Genomic DNA, 22858 nt, shown 5'->3' with positions numbered 1-22858 from the left:
CATTTAGACATTTATTTGTGTAGCAGCCTGGTCACTTTTCCGGAGTCGTGTGCCACGCCTGCAGTTTTTTTTTTTTTGGTCTCTGTTCCAATCCGTTGCCTCTGCACCAAATTTTTATTTACCTGCGAGGTAATGTGTATGCCCGCTGCGCCACTCTCTCTATATGTATATATCTGTCTCTCTCTCCTTCTCATATCATCCATAGCCACAAACTGTGACGTTCTATATATACACCCTGCCCTCTCTCTTGTATCTGCTCTGTAGTGTGAAACTTTGAGAGATGCGGCTCAGTATTGCGAGACGGGCTTCTCGTGGCTCCGTGAAGCGTCCACCGACTATTCCGTACACGGCCTCCTCGCCGTTTGTTGCTAATCTGGAGAAGCGGAAGGGGGTACGGTCTTTGAAGGCAGTGAGCCTCGTGTCACGTGTGGCATCGGCCGTGTTGCAAAAGATAATTCCAACTTCCCATACCCCACCAAAGTATGGCGAAATTCTCCGAGAGGTGCCCTATCATGTCCAAAACCGTGTCGTTGCCTTCTTTTCGATCCACTCAAGTTACTGCGATCATGTGTTTGGCGTGGCTCATGGACAGTGCATCCGATTTACCCGGGGACCATGGATGAATGAAGTGGCGATCGTCGTGGGCGTGCGTGGCGGCATCCTTTGGATCCTGAGCCGTGGCGGCCCCGAAGTGGCACACCCCCTTTACGACATAGAGCAGCATGCGTGGAACAAGGTGGAGCCAGATTCCGCGCTATTGGTGCGGTTTCGCGAGGGACTTGAGGAGGCACGGAAGGATGTAGAATTGGACTACAACCCAGAGCAACGGGAATTCCTGCAGAGGGCACCAGATCTGTATGCGGAGGTCGTGGACGATGATGTTGACGGGGGAGAGGAGCTTGATACCACAGAGTTGGGATGGAACAGTCCGAGCGCCGGTGGTATTGCGGGCGACGACGGCGTTGGCCATGTCGACGAGGGCGAGTCCTCACGTGCCCCTCCGAATATCGTTGGAAATGAGACGACAAATAACACCAATAGGAATGGCGGGCTGTCCACTGCGAAGAGCCGCATTATTCTTGTGCCACAGCTACTGCAGGTTACGGATGACCTTGGCTGGGCAGGGGAAGGCGTCGTGACGGTTAATGGAGGCGGTGTGAAGTCCTTTTCTGCTTCCCTCTCCGCCTCGGTGTTGTTGTGACTTCCTGGCCAGTGAAAATGGTTGACTAATTGAGGGCAGTCTGGTGTAGATGAGATACATGTAGGGAGAGTGAGGGCGTGGACACCTTCATGCCCACGTTTCACGGTTTCAATATTCTCTTCCTTTGCTCGGCAAGGGTCTCAGCGATAGTGAAACTGGGATGGAGAGAAGTAAGAGGCGCTTTTTGATTTGCATTGCCATTTCTTTGATGTTAGTAGCTTTTGGGAAGAGTGCGATGAAACGAGGCCATCAATACATACATACTTTTATATTATGTTTTTTTCTTCTTCTTCTTGTTACTGCTCTTGACTTCATTTGACCTCATTCATCTGGAGGGCGGGCCTGTGGGTTGGGGATGCATCCAGGCGTTAGATGTTTTTTGTTGTTGCTGCTGCTCTTCTTCCCCCGCCGCTCTCGCTACTCCCTTTGATTCCCATCGCGCGTGGCAGATAATTGGGGCTCAGCGACTCTCTTTTGCATTTCGCCCGTGTAATATCAGGCTTTTTTTTGTTCTTGTTGTTGTCGTCGTTCATCCCTCCGCCCCAAACACCGATTGAAGTAACTTCCAAGGTATACATGACTTTTTGCCGCTCATCGGTGTTGCTGATGGAGCTGGATCCACGTAGTGCCGTTTTTTTTTTTTCCTCTCATCTCTCCTCTTGTTTGTTCCTTGGGACTTGTAGAGGCTTTTTCTTCTGAGTGGTGGTGCTCCAGGGGCGGACCTTCTCCATTTGCTTGTTGCGTTTTCCTTCATTTTGAATTGTTCTTTTTTTTGTGGCCTTTGCACTCAGCGAATGCGGAGGCTGCCTTCTGTTTTTCATTTGGGGATCCTCCATGGGCGACGTCTGTCGAAGCGTGTTTCGCTGGCGTGGCGCGGCCGGGAATGTGTCAGTCGTTTTTGTTTGTCCAAGTCGTACTGGCGAGGAGGAGGAGGAGACATTTAGGCATCCGCTCTTGCTTCGCGTCCGTGGGCGTGTGTGTGTGTGTGGGTGTCTGGTTAGCCAATGTGTCACTGAGAAAACGCAGGAGGAGCATAAATCAGGAAGAGAAAAACAAAAACACGAAAAAAAACGTAATAATAGCCATTGGTTTATTTCGCTATTCCGTTGCAGGCCTTTATATGCACACGCTTCTATACATGCATTTGACATAACTGTGACTTGGCCGTATTGTCTGCTTCAAATGCCGTTGTTTATATGTCGTTCTTTTTTTGAGGGGGGGGGATGCCGTAACGCATTGTGTTGCTATTTTTCTTTTTAATTTCTGCTCGCACTGGTGCTAATTTAGGGTGCGCATGCAAGTTGGACGCATGAGGGCGACTGTGCGCTATAGAACTGGCAATTTGCGTGAGTCTGAAGCCGCGAGGGCGAAAAGGCTCATTAACTCTGATGACGCATTGAGTACGCAGGAGCAAGACCAGGTGCTTCAGTATCTTGCGGGGTCTGTGCGCTCAAGTGTGGCACTCCTCCGCGTCCTAGCCGTACTTCAGCTGCTACTGGCCTTCCTCTACCTTGGCATGCTGGCAGCGGGCTACCCTCTTGTCTACGCTGTCTTTGACGATGGGACACCGTTGACATTTGGAGGGGCTATTGCGCTTTTGACGTCATCCCTTATTCTAGGGGCGGGCGGGTTGTGTGACCTGCATACGTGTCGTCGAACTCTTCGCATTGATGTGGCCACTCTTGTTGAGGCGGGCTACATCAAGGAAAGTGCAACAGGGGCGAGTGGAGAGAGAAAGAGTGCATCCACAGCTGCGATGTCGGTGGCAGAGCTGCCGCGGTATCATTACGTGTTGGGTTTTCTCGCTCTGTGGCCTGCACTGTACTGGCTGTATGTGATGCGTGCATACTACACACACATGTCACAGCAGGGTCCATTGCTCTTTGGAGTGGCAGACAACTGGATGGAGTTGGTGCTGGTGCTTTGGCAGCCCGGGATGCACGTAGTCTTTGCACAGACACTCCGCTCCATCGTCTCGGGGAAGAATGACCTCCTGCGGCTCGCCCAGCTTAAATACCGCTACGACAAACTCTGAGAAGTTACTGACGGCGGGGGGGGGGTGTGGTGGTGTGGTTGTCTATGATTTTTCTTCGTTTGCTGCGTCAAAGGTCGTTTTTTTTTTAATTCTTCCTTCCTTGCTTCTGTGGCTCCTACTCTTAGTTGCGTCTCTCATGGAGCCATTTTCTTCCTTTTACTCTCTTGCACAAAACTATTTCTATCAATTCATCCCTTGTTGCATGTTTTTTTTCTTGTTTTCTTTTTCTTTTCCTTTTTCATGCGGCGGCTGGTTTTTTTTTTGGGGGGGGGGGCCTGCCTGAACGCAGGGAGAGGGACGCGTACATTCGTGCAGGTGGAAGGCGTAGGACGGAGATGTCAGTGACGGCGCCCGACGCAGCGACCAGGCGGGGCAGCCACGGAGGACACCGCCACGCGGGGAGGAAGCCCACGCGTGAAGGCAAGGCACAGGGCCAGGCTGGGGGGAGGCGTGGCAAAGCCTCGTTGGACGCGCGCCAAAGTGCCGCAGCGCCAGTGAGCAACAAGCACAAGAGCGCGGAGATGACGCAAGATGGGGAGCGCTACGTTGTTGTCGTCACAAACGTTGAGAATGATTTTGCACGGGTGCACCAGGAGGCCGTGGCACGGTACTGCTGCCTGAACGAGCAGCACGGCCCTGTCTCGCAGCGGCGGGCTTCATCGTCGACGGTGAAGGGCGCAGCGGGGGTTGCGTCATCACCACTGGGAAAGGAAAAGCAAAGACGACAGTGTCGCTACACCGTCACGCCCCGCACGGAGACCCGCTCCGTTGAGGTTGCCGTGTACGGAAAGGCAGACGGCGATGTCGCGAGCGTCTACCTGCCAAATCGTACTGGCGTGCACGAGAACAAGCACCCACGCCGGGCGAAAGAAGCGGAGAAAGCAGTGAAGCTGATGACGATGGATGACGATGGCGAGGGCGAAGGCGACTGTGGCGCGCTGGTCGAGTGTGTGAATGCCCCCGTCGGCGGTGAGACGGCGTTTGCCTCCTTGGAGGACATGGTCCTGGCTCTCCGACACGCGCCGTACTTTACGCACCCGCCAAGGTTCCTCCTCAATGTAGCGGGCAAGGAAGAGGGTGAGGTCCTGCGCGGGACAAAGTCGCGTAAACGGCCAAGGAATGACGCTACCGATGACGAAAGAGAGCAACCGCAGCAACACGTAGAGCCACACTCCGGTGATGCCAGCAACTCTCACCCGCTCCTTCAATCAACAGTGCGTCAGGCCGACATGGTCACTGCCGTCGCGACGACCTCGGCGCGGATGCACACAAAAGAGCTTCGGCACCAGTTAAAAGATATCCCTGGTTTCATCACATGCTGGATTTTGTACCCGCAGCACTTTCGTGTTGTGTTTGCGTCAAAAATGGCGCTATTTAGGGCGAAGGAGCTTCTTGATCAGTTTGAGGTGGACGGCCACGTGCGGGTGTCCCTCACACTGGCAGATGGCGTCGCAAAGGAGTTTTCGGACCACCTAGCCTTTGTGGAAAACACGGCCTGAATTTTGCACACGCACATGCCGCTAGAGCGAGCAGGGCGTGTTGCACATACGCTCTGCTAGTTGTTGGGGAGTGGCGATGCGACACAAAAAAAAAAGGCGTTTAACAAGTAAAGTGGAGACGAATGCCGTCTCCCACTAGACTTGGGGGCGAAAGTAAGTGAAGAATTGTCCGAGGCGAGAGAGAAGTCTAAAGCAAAGGGATGCGGACAGAGGAATAATTCAGTGGAATGGGTATTGCAGCCAAAGAGCGAGAAGGAGAAGGAAAAAGGTATGCATTCTTAAAAAGAAAAAGAAGCACCAAGAGCCAAGTATTTACCGCTGGTTCAAGGCAGCACATTCCCGTGCGTATTATGTATAAGCAGGTGGCCCCTATGGTGGCGACCTGGCTGTTGTGGTTATTTTTTTTTTCGGGTTCTCTTTCTTTCTCTCTTGCGCGCGCCGACTATGCGTGCCCTCAATGGTCTTGCATGTACAGGAAAGGAAGTGACAAGGGCAGGAGGAAGGCATGGCAAGGCGACAGCGTGTGCCGCGCCTCAAGGAGCACCGGCGGAAACGCAACAAGAATCCAAAGCTGTCACCATTCCAGCGTGAGCAGAAGCGCAAGAAGATGGCCAACCAGGCCCCGATATCGTCCATGAAGCACGGCAGCCAGCGTGACTACCCCGTCAGTCAGAGAGCCGTGATGGAGTACCTCATGGTAAAGCAGCAGCGGCTGCAGGAACGGCGTCAACGGCGACAAGAACGTCTCCAGAGGAAACCAAGGGAAACGGAGGAAGAAACATCAACTCCAACGGCAAGCAGCGAGAAATTGTCTGAGTCCAACGGGGCGGCCTCCTCCTCTGCCGTCACTCCTTTTTTGGTCCCACAGACGACATCTCCTTCCACCGCGGCCCCCCCTGTCACCGAGGTGGCGGCAAAGAAGCATAAGACGCGGGAGGAAAACTGTGTGAAAAAGGCAAAGAAGACGTCACTCATCACACCTATAGCCCTCAACGCGGAAATGGCTGCATCGCTTGCACGCCCCATCTTAGCCTTCAGAACACTCGATACTGGCGCGAGCGAGAAGCAGGAAAATACAGCGGAGGTCATCATTGCACGAAAGAAGGAAAAAAAGCATCGAAAGAAGGCAGAAGCTCGACGGAAACGTGTGCAGGAGGCCCTGCGCGAGACGGAAGAGCAACTGAAGGAGGAAGTCCTTTCCATGAAAAGTGGTAAGAGGCGCAGTAAGGCAGATCGAGTGGACGCCAAGGATGCCGCCTTTGAAAAGAAGCTGAAGCAAATGCAGCAGGAAAAGCAAAAGGCAGAAGCGGCAACGGCGGCGGCGGAGAAACAGGCCGTGGGAAACGGTAAGAACGGCCATAGTGAAAAGGAGAATAAAAAAAGGAAACGCAAACGGATCACATTTTCTGACGAAGGTGAGGGCACGGGGGTGGATGCCCCTCACAGGGCGATGCGCTACCCAGGCGACAAGGGCTCTAAAGTGCCCCGTGACTTCTGCGAGTTGGTGGATGTTGTGCGGTACGGCGAACGTGTGGAGGCTCCCCCCGTCTTTGATGCCCTTCCGCGCCACGACGCCTCCATCTCACGCCTCGCCGGAAGGCTGGAGTTCGCTTCGCGGGCGGCCTCCAAAAAGGGGGTTGCGCCGTCGCAGCAGGAGCGCCAGCAGCTCTTGTCGTCGGTGGGTGGTGTTGGGGAGGAACGGCGACTTGAGCGTCTCGGCTTGGGGCATGTGGCCACGTCCGCGTCTGCGGTCCGCCCCATAGGCGTGTCGCAGAAATTGTCCAAGGAGGAAGAGATGCGGCGATTGCGTGAGGCTGTTATGGACGCGTACCGCCGCAATAGGCGCACGGGTGTGGAGGCGCGGAAGGGAGTGGACATGCACCACCAATTCCCGGCGTTCTCCTGAGACCCCGTTCTCGGTTTCTCTTCTTGATGTCGTCGCTGCGCCAGTTGCTGTGGACTTTTTCTTCCGCACTGTCGTTGCTGTCGCCTCTCTCTCTCTCTCTGTGTGTGTATGGAAGGCGAGGGTGTCGCATCACGGAGGATTTCTCCCGCTAACTCAACGATAAATTTTCGCGTAAAAAAAAACTTAAAAAAACACACGCACGCACATACTAACCCAAGTCTTGGGCAGTCTCTCTACACTCCTCCTCGCGTTTCATCGCACGTGTGGGGTGGGGCCGTGTCGTTGCAGCGTGCGGTGGGGTCCTATTCACTGTGCTTGTCGTTGTTTCTCTTTTTTTATTTTTATTTTTTCTCCCACTCTGGCGGACCCGCCCGTGAGGTGGCGCGGCCTCCACCCATCCATCCAAACAAAATCCTTCCCAGAGAGAGAGAGGGAGTAGGAGTAAGGGAGAAATAAGCGTAGAAAAGTGGCTTGTGAGGGGGTGGAACTTCCAACAAAGTAAGCCACAAGAGTAGTTATTTTTTTTTTTATGTTTATAAAGCTCTATTCATACCAAAATTGTGGGCATTAACGTTTATACGTTGATCTCGATTTATAGCAGGCACTACGGGGGGGGGGGAGGCTGAAAAAAAAAAGGAAGGTAAAAAAGAAAAAGACGCATACATCATGGAGCACAATTGGCATGAGGTGGTTATCCAGAACGACGAGGCCGACAAGGCTTTTGTCACTGCCGCCCCTCTGCTTGTGAAGGCTCTTCGCCTGATTGCCTCTGTGCGGGCTTTGCCACTCTCGCTGAATGTCGCATGGCGGGAATCTGAACTTGCCGGCGTTGGCGACCCGCACCTCGTGCACCGCAGAGCGCTCAAGGAGGCACGGGAGCTGCTGGGAACCCTGAAGCCTCAATTGGAGTCGGTCTATAAGTCCTTGTCGCACCTCCAGATTGCAAAAGCGGACTCGCGGCACTCCCACTCCTTGTTACATTGCCATGAAGGGCTGATTGCGCCACGCGAGATGGCGATGGACGCGTTTCTGGAGTCGCAGCCTGTGTTTGACTACGCAAACTTCCGTGCGCAGTTTGAGCAGCTTTGTCAGGTGATGGCCAACTCCGTGCTCTTCTCCGCCTGTGATCCCCGCATCAAAGTCCTGCAGAGTCGCTATCGCCTTTACCGTGCCTTTAATGGAGTGCGTGAGGACGATTTCCACCCAACACTCGGAGGCGGAAGTTTCAACCTCGCACCGAAACTCGACGTGCGACGCGTTGAGAGCTGCATGTCTGCCAACACGTTGGTGACGTTCATGCGGCAGACGCTGGCGCAGGAGCCGGACATGGTGCTGCCTGCGCAGGGTGAAGCTTCGTTCTCGATGGCAGGAGTCCCTCGACTTCGCGTGGAACGAGAGGGTCCGCAGTCGGCGCCCAGTGCAACTGCGAGCCACAGCAATGAGGAGCTTGACGAGCGTGACCCCACACTAAAAGAAGTGGTGGACATTTTTTTCGGGCCGCTGCTTCCGCCGGAGGAACGTTATTTCACGGCCGACGGCCTAGGATTGCTGCCAAACTACGCTGAAACCACGGGACGCAACCTGGATGGCTTTGAGACACAAAATGCGACGCTGTCCACCAAGGCACACGCCATGCCGCTGCTTAAACACTTTCTTGACGTTTTTGCTGGAAACAACGGCGATTTACTCGCAAGGCTTGTGTTGCCGATGTTGTCCAAAATTGTGACGGGAGAAAATGCCGTGTTGGAGCTCGAATTTACCGCCACTGGACGTGTCGCCGGGGAGGTGCAGCACATTGCGTCTTGGTGTGTCCGCAGCGGACTCAGTGCGACGGGAAAGGTGCAATTGGCCCTGCGAATCGTGCAGCAGCCACTCTGCGCGGGTGAAACTGGCGGCACCAGCAAGAACATGGAGGAGGTGCTACGAAATATCTTTGGCCCAATTTGGATGGCTCTTCTGCAGCCGCATGAGCATTCAGAGATGGTGCAGTTTCTTCAGCAACTCGCCTCGGTGGAGGTGGGTGTCAGCGGCAACGCCGACTTGCAGGAGCTGCCGGTGGTTAACGACCTCAGGAGGTACTCTGTGGAAAGTGGTATAACGCCGCCGGACGCTTTTTTTATTTACCACGTTTGGAGGAATGTTCAGCTGTTAAACTGCGTGGCCGTTGCCCACCGCTTCTTCGCCTCGGATAAAAGAGAAGTCGAAACGAGAGCGGCAAGAGCAACAACCGCAGAGGGAGACAATGTGACATCCGAATATTTCTTGCCGGAGCGATCACTTTTTTTGCAGCACCGTCCCATTTTCTCACGACCCCTGCTTTTTCGCTTGGGCGCCTCAGCAACGAGCAAAAACTCCTTCATGGAAAGTGTGATGGGGCTCCTCATCGCAGATGAGATGATGCACCCAGTAGAGGTGTTTAACTGGAGCCCGCTGGCCTATTTGTACTACCTAACGCAGCGACGCATTGTCGTTACCCCGTCTCGAAACTACATTACCCCTTCTGGCTCTGCACTGGAGCGAGACGTACGCTTCATTGTTGAAACCGGCCTCAACGGCGCGATTGTCACCCTTGACCCGCTGCACTACAGTACAAGTGACAATGCCCTTTGCGAAGAGTTCAACGGGCTTCAGAGGGGCTGCCATCTGGCCCTGGCCGAGATCACGGAGCTGTGCCTTCACTCCGCCGAGCATGCCAACTGGAGCATGGAAAAACGATGCGAGATGCTTGGTGGACCTTGGGAACGGGTACGTGCACGGTATAACGAGTTTACGAAAACGCAGGTGAACTCTTTACGTTTGCATTTCCGGGAATCGTCGCTGGCGCATGAAATGGACCTCCTCTGTCGAAAAGGCCTGACGGCGGAATCTGGCTTTATCGTCGCGTGCGGAGAAGAGAAGGAAGGCCAGACGGCAGCGCTCTTTGGACCAAAAACGATGGGGACCGCCTCACACTACGCTGCAGCGCTCTCACCGACGTCACTCACGCTGGCGGCGCAGCGTGAGACGTTGTGGCGTTTCTTTAAGGTTCCGCGTCACAGCCCGCTTGCCAAGGTCGACGTGAGTAATACGTGGTGGAACTTTGTGGAGCGGCAGATTGAGTATCCACGGATAGTTATTTCGGGCCCAAAGAGTATGGAGAAGAGTCATGGGGCTGTGGCGCTTTCGAAATCGTTTCTCCGACGGCAGTATTATAGAAGCTTCAATGTGGATTTTGAGCCTCCCCCAACGGGGCAGTTTCAGACTGCCACGACGGTGAATGCACTGCTGGCCGTGCTGGGTGGCAACACTGCCTCCAAGGAGGAGCAACGCGTGCAGCGTGAGGCGCGCTCGTCCTCTGATGTCTTTTCACCTCCTCTGAAGCGTGAAGCGCACGTCAGTGTTCCAGAAAAGTTTACTACGCGAGGCGGAGTGTGGGATGTGGTTCTTACCGCAGATGTCAATGATGCGACAAAGGCGTACTTCCGACCCCTGCCAACCTGGAGCGAGTTTCAATCGGATGTACGACAGCTACGACGAGTGTCACACAAGAGTTTCATGCAACGTTACGCTGCAAAACGACTTGGAATGCTGGAGTGCAAGTTTAACCTTCACGTCGCCCTCACAAACGACGATCAGGAGCAACACACCCGCTACACGCCCCCGCTGCTTGAGAAGGCTGATCTGTACAAGTGTGTCAAGGTGGATGTGCACTGCCACATGGCGGCAGGCATGACGGCGAAGGAACTGTTGAGTTTTATCAAGAAGAAGGTTAAAAAACACGCTGATGACATTGTGGATGTTGAGCCTGGCACCGGACGTTTTGTGACGCTTGGTGAGTTTTTTGCAAAACTGCGAACTTCACAAATGCAAGGGGCCGCCGTCAACGTGGAGGATCTTACCGTTGCCTTGCTTAAAGTCAAGGCGGGGAAAGACACCTTCAACCGCTTTGATGAATTTAATGGCCGCTACAGTCCCCTCGGCAACTCGGCGCTCCGCACCCTTTTTCTCAAGACAGACAACTACATGGGAGGTCGTTACTTTGCTGAGTTGATACGTCAAACGTTTCATCGTCAGGCGGAGGACGGGCATACGTTTTCCGAATATCGCCTCTCCATCTACGGCCGTCACCGCAGCGAGTGGGACCAACTGGCGCGGTGGATTCTCCTGCATCATTTGTTGCACCCGACGAATCGGTGGATGGTGCAAATACCGCGGCTTTACTCCATCTACCGCAGGAATGGCATCATCGCCTCCTTCGGCGAGATGTTGACAAACCTCTTTGCACCACTTTGGGAGGCCTCCGTCAACCCCGAGGCACATCCTTTTCTCAGCTACCTTCTCTCCCAGGTCAGCGGGTTTGATAGCGTCGACAACGAAAGCGAGCGCGAGCCTGACACGCTTGTCGATACTCCACCGCCCCAGTGGACCTTCCACGAGAACCCACCCTTTGCCTATTGGATGTACTACATGTGGGTGAACATCACCGCACTGAATCGCTACCGTGCCGCGCGGGGTTTATCCACCTTTAGTTTCCGTCCACATGCAGGAGAGAGTGGTGATCCAGATCACATGGCCGATGCCTTTTTTGTTGCGGATGGAGTAAATCACGGCATCAATCTTAAGCACTCACCTGTCTTGCAGTACCTGTACTACTTGGCACAGATTCCGCTTGGTATGACACCACTTTCGAACAATGCACTCTTTTGCAAATATAATGATAATCCATTCCCAGTATTCTTCCGGCGTGGACTAAATGTGGCGCTTGCCTCCGATGGGGCGCTCATCTTTCACCACACAGAGCAACCACTAATTGAGGAGTACAGCACAGCGGCAAACTTTTGGAATTTGTCCATGGTGGATGTGTGTGAGATTGCCAAGAACAGTGTACTGATGTCTGGTTTTCCCTCATATCGCAAAAAGGCATGGTTGGGAAACTTGTGCGCTCTGCGCAGTGCGGCTGGCAACGACGTGCGTCTGTCAAAGGTGCCACAGTCACGATGCACGTTCCGGTACGAAGTCTACATTGAGGAGCTTGCCTATCTGCATCGAAGAGCCGCGTTGCATGTGCCACTCAAGTCAATTATGGATGCACAGCTGGAGGGACTGTACACGTTGGACGTGGTCGGTCTCACACGCGAGGAGGTCATTGAGCGGCGTCTTCATGATAAACCGGTTGCGGTTGGCACAGGCGCTGATGCGGATGAACTAAAGGGCGATGACGCCAAAGCGGCCGTTGCACGAGTTATTCCGTGTGTCACCGCGCAATCACTACTTTGAAGTCGCTCTTCTTTGGAATTTTCTTGTTTTTTTTTTGTCTCTTTGATTAACATTTTGAGCCACGTATACGATGTGCCTATTTACGCAAGTGTGGATCGATGTAGCTCTTTTGCCTGCTGCGTGTTGGCTCCCGTGTACTCTGCGCGTCTTTTTTGCTACTATCCATTCTTATAGGGTCTCTCAGGCGTGTGGGAGTAAACGTGTGGGCGAGGGAAGGAGGAGGGAAAACAGAGAGTTAAATTAAATACCACCGCGAGGGGGAGGAACGGGAGCAGCGAAACAAACCTCGACAGCGGAGAAGTTCAGAGGAAGGCGGCAGAAAAACACACCAACGGAGCAACACACACACATACACAAGGGCAACAAGGGCAATGCGTCGGTCTTCTACTGTCCTGGCGCGACTCTCCGGTAGCGGCGGTTACCGGGGCAACTGGCGACACGTCCTGTTGGCCTCCGCGTGGAGTGTTATGCCAGCCGTGTTTGGTCGCGCGGCGCGGGAGAGCCGGGCCCTCCACAAAGTTCCGCTACGTGTGGACTCCGTGAATGCGAATGAAAATGGAAACCGTGTCGTTGGAAGCCCGGCAGCTCCTGGCGGTGGCAACGCAACGAGTTTATTCCTGCGTCGAGGCCGAGCCACCGCGCGAGCGCCTGATACGCCGTGTGAGACAGATATGGAAGGAGAGGTCCGGACAGGTGTCTCGAATGAAAGTGCGGCATCTGAGAACAAGATCCTTCGAGCATTTGATCGTTGGGCTGAGAAAAATGGTGGATGCAGTGCCAACGAGTTCCTGCAAGGTGTGCGCCAATCGTACTACGGCCTGGGTGTACTCTGTGAGACGCTTGCAGAGGCAGCGAAGCCACAGCTACCACTTGGCAAAGTTGTTCCTCTTGCAGGTGCCCTGGCACAGTTAAAGGGACTTCTGACCAAACAGTACGCAATTAGTTCAAAGGACCTCGCCGATGAAGTGACGAATGTTGCGGAGAAGTCGGGTAAGGAGGGACAGCGAACGCCCAAAGTAGTGGCGGAGGCGTTGACGCAGATAATTCCCATTTCTCTTGAACTGGGAGAACGTATGTACTACATGTGGAACAAGCAGCGGGTATTTGACTCCAACGTGCTTCGTATTGCTGCCCCAAATGACTACATTTTGTCGACAAACATGGTGTTCTTCCATGAGTGTCACAAACTGAAAGAAGTCCACTTCGTGGACGATGCCCAATTGACGGTGATAGTGACTCCTCCCTCAGCTACTGCTCAGGAGGGGGCCAGCAGAGGCCCCAACGTCGCTAGTGGTGGTCCGGCGAGGTCCAACCCTGAAGAGGGGACGGCGCCTGCGGCGAAGTCGACCACGAGGGAGGCGAAGGATGCAGCCACGGGTAGCACTAAAGACGGGAACCAGCTGAAGGGTCAGACAATTATTACTTTCAAGGGACGCCCGTTACCACGAATCCCTGCTACGGCAGTGGCGTGTGTTGTGGCCTCCATTGACGTGGTGACGCCTCCGCAGCGCTACGATCACAATTTTGACTGGTATTATCAGCGAATCCGAGGTCACGAGAATGAGTACCAGCGTATTGCCGTCGCACGTTTCTTTGCCATGGCGAACGCTCAGGCGGTTTTGGCCCCGCTCGACTTTCTCGTTCGGATGTGTACCGGCCGCCATCTAGAGCTTGCCTGCCCCCCAGGCATCTCGGATATGATTGGCATCCCAAAGAACATTGCGGAGTGTCCGCCGGCAATGCGCAAGTTGTTGTGTTACTACATGGACGCCGATGGTCGTTGGGTGCTGTCAGATTTGCTCTGGGTGGACACAGTCACGACGCCGATGATGCCTAAGACAGCCCCTGCGTAGGCTGGTAAGAAAAAAAAAAGCTGACTTCCACGCACGCACATACATACATACATGTTCAATTTTGTGAATACAACTACTGAAAGTAAATCCCAAAGAAGAGCGGATTAAAAAAAAAAGTCTCTTTTTTATTTATTTGGTTTTCGTCAATATTATCAGGAGTTTTAGCAGGCGTTATTGTTGGCGAAAGAAGCAACTTGAACCGAACGGACACAAACAGGGAGGCATCGAAGAAGAAGAAGAAGAGCGAACGAAGGAGAGAGGAAGGTGGAATAAGATGAGGGAATGAGCGCATACTATTTCAACTACAATATATATATTTATACACAAACATATATATATATCTTCTTGTCGTGCTTTGTGCGTGCGTGTTTATGTGTGTGTCTGTAACCGCAGGCGAAAAAAAGGTAAAAAAAAAGATTAATTGTTGCGCTTCTCCTCTTATTTACCTCTTTTTTTTCCGTGTGTGCGTGTGTTTTTCGCTATATTTCTCTTTGAGAGCCCGTGCCGGAAGCCTTTTTTTTTGTTTCTGGATGCTTTCTTTTTATTGTATTGATCCGCCTCTTCACTTGTTGCCGTTGCTGCTGCGTGTTGTGTGGAGCACTTGGCGTTCCGCCGCTTCGCCTTTTCTCCTGTTTGCATGCACTGCCACATTCACACATTTTTCTCAGACATAGAGGGAGAAAGAACTTTGAGGGTGAGATGCAGCAAAGAAACTGTCAGCGTCTTCAACCCCTATCAAACAACCCCGAGGGTGCCCCTGGTTCATCGCTGCAGGCTATAAAAGCGCAGCAGAGGGCTCGCGAAGAATCCGAGAAGATTCGGTTGAAGCGCGTGAAGGGTGCCATAGTGCTCGTGCTACAGTTTCTGCTGGATCAGGGTTACACAGGCGCCTTGCAGACCTTGCAGCAGGAGAGTCATGTGTCGTTGCAACAATTCTGTCCTGCAGACAATATAGACCTTTTCACCATTATCACGGAGTATGAGCAATACTTTGAGTTTCGCTTTAATCGTCGACCGAAGTTATTTCGGGTTATAGAAGGCGCACACGACTTCTTGACGGAGGCCTATAAGGGGGAGTGCATGGCGGTGCGGCGGCAGCAGCGAAGCGCCTCCTCGGGTACACCCCAAAGGCGAACGGCAGCAAGTGTGAACCCTGACAGGGTAAACTACGCCAATGTCGCACAGTTAGGGAACGCGCCGCCGAGTGGGGTGCAGGAGATGCAACGTCCCACGGGAAAAGCACCTGCAATTGCGCGAGGCTTGGCGCTCGCTCCAAAGCCGTGCACGCCGCCTTCGCCGCAGCGTATCCGGGGAAGCAACCAAAAGAAATCGGTAGGGAACGCAAATAAACCCATAGCCGTGGAGGGCACACGCGTAGATGTTGTGCCAGATCCGCAGGACAAGAATCGCCTGAGTGACGCTGATGAAGATATGTTTTTTGGTCGTGCGTTGAAACCACTTCCCACTTTTTTTTACTGCGGAGCAACATGAATTGGCCATGACCATTCAGCGAGACATACTAGATGTTAACCCCAACGTTCGCTGGAGTTCCATAGCAGAGTTAGACCAGGCGAAACAGTTACTAAAGGAGGCAGTTGTCATGCCTGTCAAGTACCCCGAGTTGTTTTCAGGTATAGTACGGCCTTGGAAAGGCATTCTCCTCTTTGGTCCCCCTGGCACCGGTAAAACGCTTCTCGCGAAGGCTGTGGCCACAGAGTGTCGTACGACATTTTTCAACATATCTGCTTCGAGTGTGGTTTCCAAATGGCGCGGTGATAGTGAGAAGCTTGTGCGACTGTTGTTTGATCTGGCGGTGCACTATGCGCCGAGCACCATCTTTATAGATGAGATTGACTCTCTTATGTCAGCGCGCTCTGGAGAGGGCATGCACGAAGGCTCACGACGGATGAAAACGGAGCTTCTTATTCAGATGGACGGACTCTCAAAGCGGCGCGGTGGCGAGGTCGTCTTTGTGTTGGCAGCAAGCAATGTGCCGTGGGACCTCGACACCGCGATGCTTCGCCGTTTGGAAAAACGTATTCTTGTGGGTTTGCCATCACATGAGGCGCGTGCGGCGATGTTTCGAACAATTCTTACCCCGAATGCGGCGGCGCCAGACCTGGACTGGAACCTCTGCGCCGATCTCACGGAGGGCATGTCCGGCGCTGATATTGATGTTGTGTGTCGTGAAGCCATGATGCGGCCGATACGTGTGTTGATTGAAAAACTTGAGAGCGCCGGCAGCCCGATGCAGTTGGCAGGTGGGGCGCTGCAGCGGCCACGCGTGAGCATCGACGACGTGACGGCAAGTGTGGCGTGTACACAAAGTAGCGTACGTCAGTCTGACTTGAAAAAGTTTGACGAGTGGGCGCGCAAATATGGCTCGGGTGTTTCCTCTTGATGTTTTTGCATGCGTTTGTTGTTGTTGTTTTATTTGTTGTTGTTGCCCGTTTTTTTTTTTTTTGCTGCATGGCGGTGTCACTTTTCTCTGGGCAGTGAACGGGGTGTTGGGCGCGACCCTGCGAACCTCCCACACACTCACGCACGTCGCCTGAAAACCGCATGTCACGCAAAAACAAGAGTGTAGTGGGCAAAATAATAAATAAAAGAAGTAGCCATAAAACACCTGCGTTGATTTACCACCCTCTCTGCTTACCGTTACCGCCGTTGGTCCTTTGCCTTCTCACGCGTTTGCCAAGGAACTCGGCGCTGGCGGCAGTGGGTCGCGGAGAGGCACCATCTTCCACCCTCCCCCTCTCTGGTGTGTGAGCGGGAGACAAAGGAAGAGGCGGACATAAATCAGGGAGAGAGGGGGGGAGAAAAAAAAACGTCGAAGGAGAGAGCAGAAGAGAAGAGAAACAGGTACACACTCTCTCAAGAAATTAAAAAAAAAACAAGGAGTAAAGCTTTGCCATTACGGAAATGGAAGCTGCACGGGAGCGCGTCCCTGTTGTCATTTTGGACACCGGTTCGCACTCGCTGCGTGCGGGATACGCGGATGAGCGAGGACCCCGTCTTGACATCCCTGCCCTCGTCGGCCACCCTCGCAATCGGGGCGTGGCGATGGCTGCCGGGATGAATGAGTACGAGATTGGAGAGGAAGCCCTCGTGAAGCGTGGCATGCTCACGGTTGGCAGTCCTATTGAAAATGGCCTTGTTGTGAATTGGGAGCATATGGAAAAGTTGTGGAGTCATGTGATGTTCTCAGAAATGCGGGTGACACCGGAGAGTCACTGTTTTGTTGTACCGCAGCCAGTGAACACCCCGGCAGGACAAAAGGAAAAGACGTTGGAACTCATGATGGAGACGTTTCATGTACACTCGCTCTTTTTAGGAACTTCGCAGGTGCTAAGCCTGTATGGGTATGGCCTGACAACGGGGTTGGTGCTTGATAGTGGCAAGGATCGCACCATGGCGGTTCCTGTGCATGAGGGTTACGCGCTTGGACGTCACGTGACCGAGAGTGAGATTGCAGGTGAATCCTTGACAAACTACCTCGCCTCCCTCTTGCGGCAGGAAGGGTACAGCTTTGGCACACCTGTTGAAATGCAGATCCTAAATAAAGCCAAGGAAGAGCTGTGCTACGTGCAGCCCAGTGAAATTGGGCCCAACTCTCCCCTTCAGACCACCGCAAATGCAGGAGGGACACTGCCGATGGATTACAACTTTGCCATGAATGGCCATCTGACACCCACGACACAGATGGTGGCGACGGAGGAAGTTTTTTACCTTCCAGACGGTCACGCCATTCCACTATCGGAGCATCGCCACCGTGCGACTGAGGCCCTTTTTGATTTTGCTATTCTCGGCGAGCAATTTATTCCAAAGTCACGTTACATGACGGAATTGGGAGAGGTATTTCAACCCTCTTTTCCCATGGGTATTAGTTGGCTACCATTCGCCGCAATCAACAACTGTCAGGCGACGATGCGACCATCACTCTTTGCAAACATAATCCTCGCGGGCGGGAGTGTCTCCTTCCCCGGGACCAGGGCACGGATTGAGGCGGAAGTGACTCAACTTTACAGAGAAACACACACTAGCGAGGCGGTGACACCAATCCGCGTGCATGATGTGGAGTGTCGTATATACAGTGCCTGGCTTGGCGGCTCCATGCTGGCGCGAACGTCCATGTTTCCACATTTAACCGTCTCGCGACAGGAGTACGAGGAACAGGGCTACCGCGTGGTGCATTGCAAATGCCAATAGTTTGCATATATATATATATATCTGCATGCCGTGTGCGTGTATGAGTGAGAGGGGGAGAGAGAGAGAAGGAGGCCTCCGGGGGAATGTTATGCCCGGACACACTTTACTCTTGTTTGGTCCCCACAGAAAGCAGAAGGCGAAGGAACCCTTGCCGGTCTTCTCTTGCCGTTTTGTTCGTGCTTCGTTTCACAGAGGAAGAGGGTTGACGGAAGAAGACCGAAAGGGAAGGCCACAACCTTATATGTACAATAAAATTTTATTACGCGAAGTGATGCAACGCAGCGACAACGAAAAAAAAAAAAGGATACCGTGGCGGTGTAAGCGGCATCTGTGGTTGGGTGCGTGTGCGTGGGACCGCGAGAAGACTGTTTATCTGCCAAGAGTAGAAGGGAGTTGAAGCAGAGGGACGAAAGACAGATGTTGGCGCAGGCTTTGACTATTTTCTTTTTTTTTTTTTGTCGTTTTTTGTACTTTTTTTTCTTTTTTTTCTTTTATCTTCTTTTTTTTCTTGATTTTCTCGTCTTCTTTTGAACAACTGCACGTGTATCCACGCATGGAAATGTCAGCTCTTTCTCCAGCAGGGAAATAGTTTGGGTTTTGTTCGCGGCAGCGGCTGGCTGATTGGATTGATGCGCTCCGGCCTGTTTAATGCGGAAGGGCTTGCGAAGGAGCCCCCCAGCGGGTTTGCGAAGATCACGGAGGGGTCGGCGGCAGTGTTGTTTCCGCCAGCAAAAGTCAAGGACTCCGCAGGCAGGCAGCGCGCAGGCCACGAGAGTGAGCAGCACGAGGCCGGCCAGAGCTTTCCTCGCCGCCACAACGGGGATGGCGACGGTGGTGAGGAAGACGACGACGGCCAGGCCGTCTTCTACAACCCCGCGCAGGTGGTCAACCGGGATTTGAGCGTGTGTGCGCTGGCGTGTTTTTCGCGTTTGCGCCGTGACGAACCCCGCCGCAAGGGCGGGACGCGCGACGGTATCACTATTCTTGAGGCGCTAAGCGCGACCGGGCTGCGCGCCATCCGCTACTACAAGGAGGTCCCTGGAATCCGCTTCATCATCGCGAACGACATCGACGCCGACGCCGTGGAATGTATCCGTCGCAACTGCGAATTCAACGCCGTACCGTGCGCCCGGCCGACGCTGACAGCAAACTTTCCGCCGGCTGGTGTCCGCGTGGATGAGGCAACCGGAAACATTGAAGCCGGTGGCGCCGTGATACCAAACCTGGACGACGCGAATGATTTGATGTTTCGCCTGGCCACAAATCCCACCGTGTACGCTGGACGCCGTCTCTGCGTGGTGGCGTCCGGTGTGGCAGGTCGTACGACGGCCAGCGCCGATGGTAGTGGTGGTGACGCCCGTGTGGAGGAGGCGCAACCGTTGCTGCAACAAGAGCTGATGGACGTTGTCGACCTTGACCCATACGGTTCCGCCTCCCCATTCTTGGATGCCGCCATGCGTTGTATCAAGGAAGGTGGATTACTGCTTGTGACCAGCACCGACAGTGCCATTTTGTGTGGAAACTACCCAGACACATGTCACGCCAAGTACAACACCGTCCCTTCAAAGAACGCCGCGTGTCATGAAATGGCTGTGAGAATTCTGCTTGCCGCCATGGAGCGCGTCGCCAATAAACACCGCAAGTATATTGTGCCGTTACTCTCGCTACACATTGATTTTTATGTGCGGTGCTTTGTTCGTGTCTACACGCAAGCAGCAGAGGTGAAGCTCGCTCCATGCAAATTGGGATACCTTCTGCAGTGTAGCCATTGTCCAGCGTACTGGGTGCGTCCAATGGCAGTTGCCCGCATGCGAGCCAAAAAGCGTGGACGCAAGGAAAACACAATGCCGAGCGACAGCCGCCTCCCAAAGACGTTTGGAAGCAATAATAATGGTAGTAATAATAATGGTAGCAGTGTGAATAATAAGAGCAGCGAGGCGAAGAAGGATGAGGTGGAATGTACGTCTGGTGCATTGGGGAAGGAGTGTTTTCCCGCGGCCCCGTTGAGGCAGGACAATCCTAAAATCACCGCTTTTAGTTTGCAGCAGATGCCTTCCTGTGCGGACGCACGATGCTGCAATGTGTGCGGCGCTTTTCTGACTTTGTCAGGCCCAATTTACGCTGCCCCAACGCAGTGTGTTTCCTTCCTTTCACAGCTCCTGCAGGAAGTAGAGCAGCGTGGGGCGGCGAAACAGATCAAGGCAGAGGCACGTGTGACTGGTCTGGTGCGGCTGGCAATGGAAGAGTTGCCGGAAACCCCGCTCTTCTATCAGCTTCCCGACATTGCCTCCTTCGTGAAGGTGCGGTGCCCACCTACGCCGCTCTTTGTGGGTGCCTTGGGAAGAATGGGATTTCGCTGCAGCCAGGTTCATTGTGCCCCGTCTGGAATCAAAACGGACTGTCCGCCAGAACTCCTTGTTCGTGTGATGCTGCAGTGGAGAAAGATGCAAGATGAGACCTCGGATGACCTTCTGAAGGCGAGTTGTGCGTCGGAGAGGGCGCCTGCATTTGGCGGTCCTGCCGCGACGGACGCAGAGGGCGCGAAGGAAGTGAAGTCGGGAGAAGGACGAGGCGGGGGGGCTCGCGTGCCGCTGCTGGAACCACTTGCCGAGGCCGACTTTTCATACGACCGGCAGTTTGATTTCCGCGGCGCCGTGACAGGGGTGGCGAAGTTTATTCCAAACGCGCCTAACTGGGGGCCGAAGCGACGTCATCAGGGCGCACTGCGCCCTGAAGATGATGATGATGACGATGCGTAATCGACACAGGAACGTCGAGAAGAGCAATGCGATGCAAATTGCTTGCGTCTTTCTTCCCTCTTTACCGCCTGGAAAACCGGATGATGCACTTATGTGTGTGTTTGTGTGTGTGTGGCGTTGGCTGCGTAAGAAGTGGGCGGGGGCGTGGATTGCATTCCTGGCAATGTGCGTCGCCCACCTTGAGGAGCAAAGATTGTGAGTACCGGTTTTTTAGTTTTGTTCGTTGATGTCCTCGGTTAACATTTGCCCCGTGACGAAGGTCCGTCCCTCCCATGTGTGCATGAATCCATACATAATTAGCCAAACGGAAGCTGCGTTTAAGCATGGCTGTGACTGTTGCTTCTTCGTTGGTGGCTTCTTTTGCTTTAGTCGCCCTCTTCTTTGTTTGTTTGTTGGTTTGTCTTTTACGTTCTTTTTTATTTCGACTCTGCATATGTACCCTTTTGAACCTTTTCTCTGCACGTGCGTTTCGTGGGGAATTTGGAATGCAAGGGAAAGGGAGGCACAAAACTCACAGCCCAACGAGGCGACAACAAACTGGTGGGTGCTGAGTGGAAGGGGCGAAGCTGAATTTTCTGCTGCGGCTGGCGCTGAACACCCGCGCACACGTACGGTGAGAGAGGAACAGGAGGAGAGGCATAAGTGCCCGCGAACAAAAGCCACCCTCATCTTTTCTTTTTTTTCCGATGTTGCGCTCTTCTGTCGGACGCCTTCGCATCTTTGATGCATGCTACGTGCTCAACCTTGACCGCCGACCGGACCGCTGGGCGCATGTGCAGCGGCAAACTGCCCGCGCTAGGCTCGAAAATTTTCTACAGCCGCCGGCGAAGGTCACCCGGGTGAGTGGGGTCGATGGAAACTCTCTCGACGTGGAGGCGTTGCATAGGGACGGTGTCATCACAGATCTTGGCTATACCCGATTTCTTCTTCCCAGGGAAGAGAAACTGTTTGGGATGGACCTCACACGCGGTGCCATTGGGTGTGCGCTTGGGCACCGCAAGATATGGGAGATGATTGCGGCGGAGCGCCGTGCGTGTGCGTTGGTGCTCGAGGACGATGTGGAGTTCCACCACAAGTTTGGTCGGCTGCTGGGGCCACTGTGGGAACGGGTGCCCGCGGATTGGGGCGTTGTGCACCTGGGTGGGCTGGACCTCCTTGCCTCTGGGAAGCCGCCCCGTCCATTCATTGACGACGGCATCCGCCTCGCATACCAGGGCCATCGCGAACTCACCGCATACGTTCTACACCACGCCTCTGCAAAGCGTCTCCTCGAGCTGACAACGCCAATGACGTGGCAGGTGGACACACATATTAGCAGTAACTTGGAGTCCGACTCGGAGGCGCAGGACAAGTACATTGCAGACCCCAAGACGTATGTGTTTCAGCCATCCCTCGCGATTCAAATCACCTCTTTCGGGACCGATGTGCAGAAGCAGCCGTCTGAAAACCCTTCACTCGAAGATGCCGCGCGCCGCATGCGTGAGTTTATTGGCGGAGGGACTTCTGTGCGTTGAGGAGGGCTGTTAAGGCTCTCGCAGACGTTGTTGACGCGTTTGTGCCGCCGCACTTGCACCCACGTGTGTGCGTGGCTGTCTGTCAGTGCCTGTGTGGTGGCGATTTACTGCTGACAAGTGTCTCTTTCTGACTGCTTTCCCTCTTCTCCCCCGCCTCCTCGCTTCTTCGGCTTGCTCATGTTCATTATGTGTTGTTTTGTTGTTGTTGTTTTTCTTTCTAGTGTCTTTCATTCTTCTTGTTGTTTTTTCCCCCGACTTGTTTTGCCTACAGCGTCTGTAGGCCTGCGTCTTTCATCGTCGCCCCGTGTGTGAGCCGCCGCAATTGGCCTCTCAACTCGCGGCACGCACCGTGCGGTGGTGGTGGTCGTCGTCGTGGCTGGGGTCGGCGCTTGCTGCTTTCGCAGCCACACACTGAGAGACAGAAATCGAGAAGGACATCAAAAAAAAATAAAGAGGCGCGTGGGACGAAAGGGAGCCTGCGAATAATTATTGCATACAACAACAACGACAAAAAGAGCAAAACAACACCGAAAAAAAAAAGAGACGATCTTTTTTTTTTTGCTTCGCCCACCGACACTTCTCTAAGAAGCGCAAATCCGGTGGATTTCAGTGTGTGTGTGTGTGTG

The 22858-nt window shown here is 53.7% G+C and overlaps 11 protein-coding genes across 11 annotated transcripts, besides 16 other annotated features; all 11 read left to right on the top strand.

Moving 5' to 3' along the window:
* Window positions 1-153: 153 nt before the first annotated feature.
* Window positions 154-192: a sequence feature (GA-rich).
* Window positions 193-280: 88 nt separating this feature from the next.
* Window positions 281-1201, top strand: Tco025E_03050 (uncharacterized protein; the record flags this gene model as incomplete). Its single annotated transcript, XM_029369972.1, has 1 exon — window positions 281-1201. One exon carries the CDS (start codon window positions 281-283, stop codon window positions 1199-1201), a length of 921 nt encoding a protein of 306 aa, XP_029229881.1.
* A 501-nt stretch (window positions 1202-1702) lies between these two features.
* Window positions 1703-1731: a microsatellite.
* Window positions 1732-2168: 437 nt separating this feature from the next.
* Window positions 2169-2197: a microsatellite.
* A 298-nt stretch (window positions 2198-2495) lies between these two features.
* Tco025E_03049 (uncharacterized protein) lies at window positions 2496-3236 on the top strand (the record flags this gene model as incomplete). Its single annotated transcript, XM_029369971.1, has 1 exon — window positions 2496-3236. The coding sequence occupies one exon, from the start codon at window positions 2496-2498 to the stop codon at window positions 3234-3236; it is 741 nt and encodes a 246-aa protein (XP_029229880.1).
* Window positions 3237-3441: 205 nt separating this feature from the next.
* Window positions 3442-3476: a microsatellite.
* A 95-nt stretch (window positions 3477-3571) lies between these two features.
* Tco025E_03048 (uncharacterized protein) lies at window positions 3572-4735 on the top strand (the record flags this gene model as incomplete). The annotated part of the gene is made up of 1 exon (XM_029369970.1): window positions 3572-4735. The coding sequence occupies one exon, from the start codon at window positions 3572-3574 to the stop codon at window positions 4733-4735; it is 1164 nt and encodes a 387-aa protein (XP_029229879.1).
* A 505-nt stretch (window positions 4736-5240) lies between these two features.
* Window positions 5241-6641, top strand: Tco025E_03047 (uncharacterized protein; the record flags this gene model as incomplete). Its single annotated transcript, XM_029369969.1, has 1 exon — window positions 5241-6641. One exon carries the CDS (start codon window positions 5241-5243, stop codon window positions 6639-6641), a length of 1401 nt encoding a protein of 466 aa, XP_029229878.1.
* A 321-nt stretch (window positions 6642-6962) lies between these two features.
* Window positions 6963-6991: a sequence feature (A-rich).
* Window positions 6992-7307: 316 nt separating this feature from the next.
* On the top strand, window positions 7308-11897 carry Tco025E_03046 (putative AMP deaminase; the record flags this gene model as incomplete). The annotated part of the gene is made up of 1 exon (XM_029369968.1): window positions 7308-11897. One exon carries the CDS (start codon window positions 7308-7310, stop codon window positions 11895-11897), a length of 4590 nt encoding a protein of 1529 aa, XP_029229877.1.
* A 371-nt stretch (window positions 11898-12268) lies between these two features.
* On the top strand, window positions 12269-13750 carry Tco025E_03045 (uncharacterized protein; the record flags this gene model as incomplete). The annotated part of the gene is made up of 1 exon (XM_029369967.1): window positions 12269-13750. One exon carries the CDS (start codon window positions 12269-12271, stop codon window positions 13748-13750), a length of 1482 nt encoding a protein of 493 aa, XP_029229876.1.
* A 226-nt stretch (window positions 13751-13976) lies between these two features.
* Window positions 13977-14028: a microsatellite.
* Window positions 14029-14057: 29 nt separating this feature from the next.
* Window positions 14058-14091: a microsatellite.
* Window positions 14092-14096: 5 nt separating this feature from the next.
* Window positions 14097-14135: a microsatellite.
* Window positions 14136-14449: 314 nt separating this feature from the next.
* On the top strand, window positions 14450-15241 carry Tco025E_03044 (katanin; the record flags this gene model as incomplete). Its single annotated transcript, XM_029369966.1, has 1 exon — window positions 14450-15241. One exon carries the CDS (start codon window positions 14450-14452, stop codon window positions 15239-15241), a length of 792 nt encoding a protein of 263 aa, XP_029229875.1.
* A 7-nt stretch (window positions 15242-15248) lies between these two features.
* On the top strand, window positions 15249-16151 carry Tco025E_03043 (katanin; the record flags this gene model as incomplete). Its single annotated transcript, XM_029369965.1, has 1 exon — window positions 15249-16151. The coding sequence occupies one exon, from the start codon at window positions 15249-15251 to the stop codon at window positions 16149-16151; it is 903 nt and encodes a 300-aa protein (XP_029229874.1).
* Window positions 16152-16215: a sequence feature (A-rich).
* Window positions 16216-16672: 457 nt separating this feature from the next.
* Tco025E_03042 (actin-like protein) lies at window positions 16673-17959 on the top strand (the record flags this gene model as incomplete). The annotated part of the gene is made up of 1 exon (XM_029369964.1): window positions 16673-17959. One exon carries the CDS (start codon window positions 16673-16675, stop codon window positions 17957-17959), a length of 1287 nt encoding a protein of 428 aa, XP_029229873.1.
* Window positions 17960-18001: 42 nt separating this feature from the next.
* Window positions 18002-18025: a microsatellite.
* Window positions 18026-18588: 563 nt separating this feature from the next.
* Tco025E_03041 (putative N(2), N(2)-dimethylguanosine tRNA methyltransferase) lies at window positions 18589-20718 on the top strand (the record flags this gene model as incomplete). The annotated part of the gene is made up of 1 exon (XM_029369963.1): window positions 18589-20718. The coding sequence occupies one exon, from the start codon at window positions 18589-18591 to the stop codon at window positions 20716-20718; it is 2130 nt and encodes a 709-aa protein (XP_029229872.1).
* A 92-nt stretch (window positions 20719-20810) lies between these two features.
* Window positions 20811-20832: a microsatellite.
* Window positions 20833-21095: 263 nt separating this feature from the next.
* Window positions 21096-21140: a sequence feature (A-rich).
* Window positions 21141-21404: 264 nt separating this feature from the next.
* On the top strand, window positions 21405-22232 carry Tco025E_03040 (putative glycosyl transferase-like protein; the record flags this gene model as incomplete). The annotated part of the gene is made up of 1 exon (XM_029369962.1): window positions 21405-22232. One exon carries the CDS (start codon window positions 21405-21407, stop codon window positions 22230-22232), a length of 828 nt encoding a protein of 275 aa, XP_029229871.1.
* Window positions 22233-22421: 189 nt separating this feature from the next.
* Window positions 22422-22479: a microsatellite.
* A 106-nt stretch (window positions 22480-22585) lies between these two features.
* Window positions 22586-22615: a microsatellite.
* A 112-nt stretch (window positions 22616-22727) lies between these two features.
* Window positions 22728-22772: a microsatellite.
* A 69-nt stretch (window positions 22773-22841) lies between these two features.
* Window positions 22842-22858: a microsatellite.

This window comes from Trypanosoma conorhini, assembly GCF_003719485.1.
Source record: "Trypanosoma conorhini strain 025E chromosome Unknown Tco_14.4_contig_00131, whole genome shotgun sequence".
NCBI lineage: Eukaryota > Euglenozoa > Kinetoplastea > Trypanosomatida > Trypanosomatidae > Trypanosoma > Trypanosoma conorhini.
The sequence above is the reverse complement of the archived record's forward strand: the minus strand, read 5'-3'. Positions and strand labels throughout refer to the sequence as shown.